This window comes from Phocoena phocoena, chromosome 3 (genome assembly GCF_963924675.1).
Source record: "Phocoena phocoena chromosome 3, mPhoPho1.1, whole genome shotgun sequence".
NCBI lineage: Eukaryota > Metazoa > Chordata > Mammalia > Artiodactyla > Phocoenidae > Phocoena > Phocoena phocoena.
Window position 1 is genome coordinate 146,767,926 of NC_089221.1, and position 10,564 is coordinate 146,778,489.

Consider the following 10,564-nt stretch of genomic DNA (forward strand, 5'->3'; position numbering starts at 1 on the left):
CCAGCATGAGCTCCTTCGACCTCCCAGCGCCCTCCCCGCCCCGCTGCAGCCCCCAGTTCCCCAGCATCGGCCAGGAGCCCCCCGAGATGAACCTCTACTACGAGAACTTCTTCCACCCCCAGGGCGTGCCCAGCCCTCAGCGGCCCCCCTCCTTCGAGGGCGGCGGCGAGTACGGGGCCACCCCCAACCCCTACCTCTGGCTCAACGGGCCGGCCATGACCCCGCCGCCTTACCTGCCGGGCGCCAGCGCCAGCCCCTTCCTGCCCCAGACCTACGGGGTGCAGAGGCAGCTGCTGCCCGGCGTGTCCGGGCTGGGGGGCGGCGACCTGGGCTGGCTGCCTATCCCCTCGCAGGAGGAGCTGATGAAGCTGGTGCGGCCCCCCTACTCCTACTCGGCGCTCATCGCCATGGCCATCCACGGGGCACCCGACAGGCGCCTCACCCTCAGCCAGATCTACCAGTATGTGGCCGACAACTTCCCCTTCTACAACAAGAGCAAGGCCGGCTGGCAGAACTCCATCCGCCACAACCTGTCTCTCAACGACTGCTTCAAGAAGGTGCCCCGTGACGAGGACGACCCAGGTAAGGGGTCTGCGGGCTCGTGCCCCCAAGGAAGGCTCAGTCCTCCCGACACCCCGTTCTAGAAAGTCCTGAATATGGCCGTGCCCCCCGAGACTGGGGGCCAAAGGGAGTCATCTGTAAACATGGACCCTGGAGGCAGATTTGGGTTTGGATCCTGGCCGTGCCGCGGACCAGTCAGTGACCTGTGAGCCTCAGTTTCCCCATCTGAAAAATAGGAATGTAAGAGTGGATCCTTTACAGGCTTGTGGGTGGCGGGGTCATGAGATGATGTATGTGAGGTGTTTGGTGCTAACGAGTGCTCGATGGACTGCAGTGATTGTGACAATTAACCTGAATCCCCAGAATCTAGCATGTAGGAAGTCCTTTGCCGGCAGGGGATGGGAGATGAGTGCTTGGACTAGATAAAGGCAAGTGTATCCTAGGCCTGATGGGAAGGGACCGGTGTTTGTGAAACACCCAGTAAGGGCCACATCATGCTATCTGCCCTAGGTACATGGTCTCTTTTAATCCAGCCCTGTGGGGTGGCTCTTATGAAACCCATTTTACAGATGAGGAAAATAACACCTAGAGGTGAAGCAGCCTGCCTCGGGTGACACAGAATGATGTGACAGTGACGGAGAATGAATCTGAATGGAGGTGACTAACACCACAGTGTGAATTTTTTAATGAGCGATTTCTAAAATACAGAGATGTACACAGAGTAATATATTAAATACTCATGTGTCCATTTCCCAGAATCAAAGTCCACTCTTGTCCCAACATAGGAACCCAGGCTACCTCTCAGAGGAACCCCACCTCCACCCTCTTTGAGGCTTGTGAGGGCAGGGCTGTTTGTCCCCCAGAAGAGGGTGAGCATCCCATCCAAAGACTGGCCTCACCCTCAGGCCGAGAGACGCAGGCAGGCAGGGTTCAGATTGTCCTTCCTGGCTACAAAGCCCCTTTTATAACATCTAGCATTAGCCCTCTCTCACAGCCAGCCCGAGGAAGAAGGGGACAGGTCCAATGGGCCCACTTCTCATGCTAGGAAACTGAGGCTCACCCAAAGTCCCTCAGTCCGAAGCAGGGACTCAAGTCCATCCTTGGAGTTCACCCCCGAGACTTTCAGGGAGCCCTGAATTTCTCCGAGTTTTCTTTCACATCAGCAATGGACGAAGCCCCACCCTCACCTTTCCCCAGTACTTGAACTTCTTAAAGAGACCACACTGTCAACTCCTTCATGGCTTAGGCCTCTCTTGCTTGTGCTCCCAGGGTGCCTTGGTGTGAGGTGGGTGCTTAAATAAAGGTCCGTGTGCTGTGGCCTTGGAGGGGGTTTGTGGAATTCCTGTTTTGTTCTCTGCCTTTCTGCATTTGTTACCTTCGATTTTAGTTTACGACAGTAAGAAGGAGCAGAAGCAAAGCACTGGATCCGTCTCTCTACTTACCTTCTCCTGCTTTTGTGCCAGGCAAAGGGAATTACTGGACCCTGGACCCCAACTGTGAGAAGATGTTCGACAATGGAAATTTCCGCAGGAAGAGGAAGAGAAAATCGGATGTTTCCTCCAGCACGGGCTCCTTGGCCTCGGAGAAAACGGAGCCCAGTCTCCTGGCAGGCAGCCCCAAGACCACGGAGGCCCAGGACATCTTGGATGGTGCTTTGCCGGGTACCACCAGCTCCCCAGAGAAGCAGCCCTCGCCGCCCCCGCCGGGAACCCCGTGCCTCAACAGCTTCCTCTCCACCATGTCAGCCTATGTGAGTGGGTCAAGCCCCATGGGCCGCCCTGTGGCCACGCCGGGACTGAGCCCGGAGCCCGCTGACAAGGTGGGGCAGAACTTGCTGAACTTCAACTCCTATACCCCACTCACCAACTTCAGTGGCCACGCGGGCGGGGGTGAGTGGGCCAGCCCCACACCCAGCAATGCTCTGGGCTACGGAGGCTCCGTCCTCAACCAGTTCAGCCCTCACTTCTACAACAGCGTCAACACAAACAGCATCCTCTACCCCAGGGAGGGCACCGAGGTCTAGAAACACAACAGCTCCCGAGCCAGATGGACACACTCGGGGTCCTCCATTTCAGCATCCAAGTGGTCCAAGACCTCCAAACTGCCCAGACATACACAGGAGGCTCAGAGGAATTCATCGTTTTTCTAGAACATTGTGTAAACCTTGTGTTTATCACATATCCATCCACAGACCCACAACCAGCTTTGCAGTAGAAATACTGGTGCCTGCATGACAGTAATCAACTTGGCCATTTATTGAGCACTTACTATGTGCTGGGTGCTGTACTAAGCTCTTCGAAGGCGTGATCGTACTTTCTATTTACAGCCACCTTGTGAGGGCCATAAAAACCTCCCCATTTTACAGATGAGAAAACTGAGGCTTGAGGAAGTTAAGTAACTTTCCCAGGGTCATACAAACTAGGAAGCGGCAGAGCCAGGAGTCAAGTCCAGGTCTCTATGACTCCCAAAGTTTGGGCCAATGAAGGCTGGGATGGAGGAATTGGTTGAGCAGCCAGGGAAGGTCAGTGTGGAGAGCTGATGAGGGCATGCATATGCAAATCTCCCCACTGCCTTCTGGCCATCCATCAGATTTAGCACCAGCCCTAGGCACATCTCATCTTGGTCCGAGTCCTCATTCTTTGGCCCCCAACTTACCTGCCGACACTCCTTTTGCTACTACTCAAGGGAGAAGCCCAGATCTGTGCCCCTGCAGGACGATGCGTCCCGCCTCTCCCCACAGAGGGATGTTGCTTCCCCAGTCCCGCAGACCATGAGCAGAGCAGGGAGAGGAGCAGTGTGCACCCCAACCCCCCCCCCACCCCCTCACTGCCCACTGACAAAATCTTGTAAAGCCCAGCTTCCTGTGTGCACGTCATGGACCAGTGAGCTGGAGGTGGCTGAGTCTGCCAAGAGAAACAAGGCTGAATAAGTGCTTCCTTTTTTACAGCCCGGGAGGGGCTGCAGACCGCCACAGAGGGGTCCCTGCGTGCTGCTCCTGGAATCTTTTTCTTGTTTTGTGTGTACTTTACATGCCTGTGATGTTGCATCACAGCACACCCTGGGAAGTATTTTTTGTTTTCTTATGTTCTTTTTAATTAAAAAAAAAAAAAAATCTACGCGTGTCCCTTCCTTGTGAGTTTTCCTGTCACTTGGCTGCTGGTTGACTCAATATGGGGCCAAGTGCAGCCTGGAGCTGAAGGCTCTTGGGACAAGAGGCAGAGAAAGAATGGGTGTCAGGCTCTTTCCCTCTGCCACATTGGCCTGCGGACAGAACAAAGGTCCCCCCAAAAAGAGGAGAGCTTGTGGGACACAAAATATGGCCCGGATTACGGCTCTTGCGATTGTCATTCCTGTGTTATGATCACGTGATCCCCTAACAACCCTGTGCAGGGAGTGGTACTAATCCCATCATTATACAGATGAGAAAAACGAGGCTCAGAGTGCTTGAGCAAATTTCCTCAAGTCCCCAGGCCATCCCTGCCCACGTCTGACTCTGCAGCTCATCACGCTGTAGCACAGCCTCAGATGTGGCTGACCCTAGTGGCAGTGGCAACAGTCCTATTGGCTACAATTCGCCGAGGACTGTGGACAGGCCCTGGGCCAAGTGCTGTGCAGGGGGAGCTCTTTTATCCTCACAACAGCCCACAAGTGTGGACAGTGGCGAGTGACTGGGGTCCTGGCACAAGTCCTGCTGGATGACTTGTGCGTGGAAGCTGGAGGTCTTCTAGTTGGAGAGCCCTCCTCAGACGCCCCTACCGAGGGCTCAAGCCATACCAAGCTGCCCCCTCAGACTCTGGGGGGCTCTCTTTCCCTGGAGTAAGAGAGGAGGTGGTAAAGAGCGATGATGATGGTGATGATGATGACATTCATTGTAGGTTTACTACGTGCCAGGCACTGTGTTAGGACTTGACCTGCCTTATTGCATTTAATCCTCCAAATAATCCAGTGCAATCAATGCTACTATCTCCACTGTATAGGTGAGAAAACTGTAACTTACAGAGAGATTCTGTAACTTGATCAAGGACACACAGCCAGGATTCGAATGCAGATCCATCGATGCCATGGCTAAAACTCTTCTCCACTGCACCTGGCACTGGGGAGCCCTGGACTCACCGTGAGAGAGCAAAACCAGGAAAACCGAGATGAGAAAAAGCGGGCCTCCTTAAAAACCCCTCAGATTGTTTCCTGGGGAGCTCCGTTCCACAGAGACCCAGACTTCTCCTGGCGGTAGAGGCAGATGCAGTGCTGGCTGAGGAGGTAAAGGGAAGGGATACAGTCTCAGACCATAAAAAGAAAACCTTAGAAAATGTGGAACAAGCTGACCTCTTGCTGCACAGAATGGAAACCTGAGGCTGCAAGAGGAAGGGACGCCACAAATGTCTCCGGTGAGATGGAGTTGGAGGCAGAGTTGGAATGTGGGTCCCTGAAGGCTGCACCAGGATTCTTTGTCACACTAGATCCCACTGCCACCAAATTTGCCCAAACAGAGACCCCCCTCCATGAAAAATCTCCGCGCCCGCTCTTTGAGCCCCACTCCTTTCCCACGACGTGCCTGCCGGGTGTGCATTCTGGACAAGGCACCCGGTGTGAAGGGGCCCAAACAGAGACCAACCTAGCCCCCCGGGAGGGAGGTGGCGATTTAGAACCCAGGTCCACAACACAAAGTCCCCACTCTCCTTCAGCCCAGAATGTAATGGGCACGGCAGTAAAAGGATTGTCTGCAGGGCTCTGACAACTCTTGTCGGTGGCTGTGACGTTCTGAGTAGCAACGCTAGGAGCTCACGGGAGGGGAGGGGGGAGTGCACACTGCTGGAGGCGGGACCCGGGTCAAGAAGGGGGTCTCCCCGGTCAGCTTCTGCAGGCTGCTTCTTGCCCTCTTACGGTCCTCTTCCTCTGAGAAGAAATGGGATCTGAAGAGAGAGAGGGAAGGGAGAAAAGGAAGGAGAGAGGGAAGGATGGATGAAAGAGGACTGGTCGTCCACCAAGCATTCAATTCTGTGGATGGCCTTTGGGCTTATTAGCCTCCTGCAACGTGGCTCTACATTAAAGACACGTCCTCCAGCACCAATAAAGTGTCTGAGAAGAGGGCCTCCTGTGTTTTGGGAGCCCAGGAAGGCTGCGTGGAGGAGGTGAGACGGGACCTGAAGGACGGTGGAAATGAACTAATGCAAAGAATTTTCAAATAAAAGGGAACTAAGAGAATTAATCACCTGCAGACCTAAACTAAAGGAAATTGCTCAGTCTGAAGGGAAATGGTAGTAGATGGAAGCTCAAGTCTTTCAAAAGGAATGAGGAACATCAGAAATGGTAAAATTCTGGGTAAATATTATTAAAGTCTATTTTTTCTTCCTAATTTCTTTAAAATACACAAGGCTGCTTGAAAAAAAAAACCTGTAACATTATCTTGTAGAGTCTATAATGCGTGTAGGTGTATATAGACTTTCAAATGGCAACTTTGCTATAAGGGATAAGGTTTTGTGGTAAATGGATCTATATGATTGCAAGATTTTTTTTTCTGCATATTTTGTAAAGTGGTACAAACTTAACTCTAAATAGACTGTTGGGCTTCCCTGGTAGCGCAGTGGTTGAGAGTCCGCCTGCCGATGCAGGGGACACGGGTTCGTGCCCCAGTCCGGGAGGATCCCACATGCCGCGGAGCGGCTGGGCCCGTGAGCCATGGCCTCTGAGCCTGCGCGTCCGGAGCCTGTGCTCCGCAGCGGGAGAGGCCACAGCAGCGAGAGGCCCGCGTACCGCAAAAAAAAAAAAAAAAAAAAGTCAATGGATGCAAATAGTAAGCCCAAGAAGCAGGAGCTGGCCCTATTAACATTAGATAAAATAGACCTGAAGACCAGGAATGTTATCAGAGCAAAATGGGGACTTTTAAAGTAATGAAACAGTCAACTCATTAGGTAGACAAGTATTCATAAATGGAAGAACTAAATACGTGAAGCAAAATTGACAGAATGAAAGGGAGAAGTAAACAATTCCACAATCTTGGTTGGAGATTTCAACACTTCTCTCTCAATAACTGATGGAATAAATAGTCAAAACAATCAGTAAAGACATAGAGGATCTGAACAACACTATCAGCCCCCTTGACTAAGTTGATATTTCTAGAACATTACATCCAACGGTGTAGTATACATATTATTTTCTAGGGCCTATGATATGTTTACCCTACTCTGGGCCATAAAACAAGCCTCACAAAATTCAAAAGGATTTTAAAACACTGTGCTACGTGAAAGACGCCAGACACAAAGAGTAAATACTTATATAAATGTTTATATAAAATTCTAGAAGAGTCAATCTGTAGTGACAGAAAGCAGATCGATACAGGTATGACTCAGAGATACTGTGGGTTTGATTCCAGACCACCACAATAAAGCAAATATAGCAATAATTTTTTGGTCCCATGAATTTTTTGATTTCCCAGTACATATAAGAGCTATGTTAAAAAAAAAAAAGAGTTATGTTAATATTACACTATAGTCTATTAAGGTTGAAATAGCATTATGTCTAAAAAAACAATGTTTACACCTTAATTTTAAAATACATGATTGCTTAAAAATGCTAACCATTATCTGAGCCTTCAGTAAGTCATCATCTTTTTGCTGGTGCAGGGTTTGAAATACTGTGAGAATTACAATATGACATGCAACACAGAGGCACGAATTGATCAAATGCTGCTGGAAAAATGGTACCGACAGACTTGCGTGATGCAGGGTTACCACAAAACTTCAGTGTATAAAAGTGTCTGCAACAATAAAGCAAGGGTGACCTGTAGTTGTCTAGGGCTGTGGTGGAGGCAGAGGTGAAGATTGATTGGGAAGGAACCCCAGGGAACTTTCGGGATGATGGAAACATTCTATACCTTGATTATTCTGGTAATCACGTGTATGCATCTGTTTGTCAAAAGTCATGGACCTGCACACTTAAAACAGGAACATTTTACTGCAGGTAAATTATACCTCAATGAGGTTGATTAAAATTAAAAGAGACTTTTGGAATGTATACCAGGAAGTGACACAGCTGGTTAGAACCTTAGCAGAGGCTGGTTCCAGAACACTGAATTAATTATTTGCCAGTACTTAAAGCCTGTGAGATTTCAGGCAAATATGAAGACTTAGGCTTCTCTGAAGAGCAGGAAGCTCTGGCAATACTGAGCCAAGATGCGCCCACCTGCCATCTCCCCCACCAAACCATGGCTGGAGCAGGGGAACAGCTACTCCCTTTAGACGGAGCACTGCCTATCCAGTGGCCACCCTGCCTGCTTCACTCATTTAAGTGATCCGTCTAGCCCTGGTTGCCTTGGAGCTTGTGACCCATTGACTGGAGCAATAGTAGCGATTATCACTTAGTGTCTAGTTTAGCCCCTATAGCTTCTATATGGATCTCTCAGCATCTGACTTACCCTACTATCAGGCATAGATATATAGTTTCATTGTTATATTCAAGCACTCTGTGTATATTATCGTGTTAAATCCTTACAGCGACCCTACCAAGCAGGTCCTGTCATCACCCCCAGTATGTAGCTGAGGAAGCTGAGACACAGAGAGTTTAAATACACGCCCAGGTTTACACAAGCAGTAAGTGATGGAACCAGGATCCAAACCCAGAGCTGTCTGATGTCAGGGATTGTGCACGTCGGAGAAAGCCCAGCTGCGCAACTCCAGGAAGCAGGCTTCACGTGGAATTCCACGGTGCTGTGTGGGCTCCAGGGGGCGCCACTCACACAGGACACAACGCAAACGGTGCCTTCTTGGGTCTTGTAAACCTGAAGGGTGGGGTAGCCAATGGAAGGGGGGAACTCCCTCTAGCTTTGGGAATGTAATTCAGTCAACAAGATTTTCTTTAGCACCTACCATGTACCAGGTGCTGATCTAGGTGTTGGTCTAGGAGACACAGCAGTGAGCCAAGTCCCTACCCTAACAGAGCTTACCTTCTAATGGGAGAAATGGCCAATAAAACATAAGGAGGTTATCTAATTTTATTAACATTTAATACCATGCCAGTTAATGATGAATTGCTGTGAAGTGAACTGCAGCAGAGACAGGGCTCAGCAGTGACTGGGGACACTATTTAAGATCGGAAGGGGTGAGAAGGCTCTCTGAAGAGGTGACATATGAGCAGAGACTTGCAGATGTGAAGGAGGCCTGCAAAGATCTGGAAGAAGGCCACTCCAGCAGGACAATGGGAACAGCCAAGTGCAAAGGCCCTGGAGTGGGAACGAGCTCTTGGCACATTAGATGTTAAGGACGAGACACTAGTAGGACCTCACAGGCCTTGGCAACAGTGTGGGTCTCATTACATCTATAGGGGAGGACATGGGGGCAAGAATTTGCATGGAGGGCGAGATGGAAGAGAGTAAGTTCAGGGCACTCTGAAGGGTGATCAAAGGACTTAGCGCCCACCCCAGGAACAGCCCACAGCCCTCCTGAACATGTCTGTCAAAGTGTGCCCAGCAGTTCTTCTAATTGTGATTGTTTTTTCCAAAATACAGGTGTGGAGAGCCTGGCTTCTAGCAGGAAGGCAATGACACCTGGTCTGGTTTCAGAAAATCTTTCTTATGCAAAATTCCATCTCCATCTCAATCACCAAAGGCTCTGACGCATTCCACCTGAGTCTCTGGCTGCAGGATGTGCTAGACAAAAAGGGAAACAATGTCCCTCAGTGACAAACTCCAGTGAACAGCCACTCACCTGCTAGGTGACCTGGGGTGAGTCACTTCTCCTTTCTGAGCCTCAGTCCCCTCCTCTGTAAAATGGGGCTACTCGTGCCTCATTTCCAGAGTGACTCATGGTAATTAATCAAGATTGGGTTTTTGAAAACACTTTGTGCAGGACCAGTTCATTTATTTACTAATTTATTTTCTGTCTCCCCAACTAGGATGTAGATGCCTTGAGAGTAGGGTCTTGTCGCTGGTTCATCTCAGCGACACCAGGGCAATGCACAGAGCCTGGCACACAGTTAGTGCACAATAATATTTGCTCATTTAATGAATAGTATATGCTTATTAATTACCTGCAGATATAATGTTGGATGTGGCTTCAGATCCTTTAGTTTCTGAATATTACACAACAGGATTTTCTCTTTCGGGTCCAAATGAGCATTACATGATTTGTATTGTGTTAACGTTAGTAGTGACGGTTATTTACATGAAAATGTCTCTCTGAGTGAGCAGATATGCCTGTGAGTCTGTTAACACATCCTAACTACCTTTGGATTTTCTACCTAATCTGTTGATATGGGTAGAATATATGACATAACCAGTGTCTACCCCAACTTCTACCGTACAGAAAAGGAATTTAAATTAATATCTATATTTAATGCATTTGTTCATTCTTTTTTTCAGTAAATATTTATTGAGAAACTTCCATTGAACTGTGGGACTCAGCATGGAAGTACATCACTCATAGACCCTGCCCTCGAGGAACTTACATTCTAGCAGGAGACAGGCATAAAGCAACTCATTATACAAATAAGTAGCTGCAATTGAAGTTAGAGCCAAGAAGGCCAAGTCCAGGTGCTATGAGTGTGTCTATCAGGATTCCTGACTTGGACCAGGGTGTCAGGGAAGGCCTCTGTGAGGAGGTGAGGTTTGTGCTGAGCCTGAGAGGTGAGAAGTGAGGGGAGAGAGCGTTGAGCCAGCCAGAGGGATCAGTGGGCACGAGGGCCTGTCCTGGGAGAGGTCTTGTACTTCTGAGGATCAGAAGGGAGAGGGATAGGTGACAATGTTGGAGGTTTGGCAGGGGGCAGGTCAGGCAGGGCTCTGTGGACCTGAGAAAGGATTTGGATTCAGTCTACAAACAAGCAACACCACCAACGTGGTTTAAATCCGGTAGAGACATGAACACATTTACTTTCTTTCTTTCTTTTTGTAAATGTTATTGAAGTATAGTTGATTTACAATCTTGTGTTAATTTCTTCTGTACAGCAAAGTGACTGTACATGTACATACATCTGAAATCACTTCGGCTGATGTTTCCATGAGACTTTGTACATT

The 10,564-nt window shown here is 49.3% G+C and overlaps 1 protein-coding gene across 2 annotated transcripts; it reads left to right on the forward strand.

Annotated features, from left to right (window-relative positions):
• On the forward strand, positions 1 to 3,260 carry FOXI1 (forkhead box I1). Of its 2 annotated transcripts, none has more exons than XM_065874456.1 (2): positions 1 to 582; positions 2,025 to 3,260. In XM_065874456.1, the coding sequence occupies exons 1-2, from the start codon at positions 6 to 8 to the stop codon at positions 2,582 to 2,584; spliced, it is 1,137 nt and encodes a 378-aa protein (XP_065730528.1). In that variant the 5' UTR covers positions 1 to 5; the 3' UTR covers positions 2,585 to 3,260. The 2 variants fall into 2 exon arrangements, with proteins under 2 accessions (XP_065730528.1, XP_065730529.1); XM_065874457.1 differs by having other exon boundaries at positions 6 to 582; positions 2,307 to 2,584.
• Positions 3,261 to 10,564: the final 7,304 nt, after the last annotated feature.

Excerpts from the sequence above, each read along its gene's own strand:
- FOXI1 (XM_065874456.1), top strand. The coding sequence starts at position 6 with ATGAGCTCCTTCGACCTCCCAGCGCCCTCCCCGCCCCGCTGCAGCCCC. Across the intron at positions 583-2,024 it reads CCGTGACGAGGACGACCCAG|GCAAAGGGAATTACTGGACC; the intron begins GTAAGGGGTCTG and ends CTTTTGTGCCAG.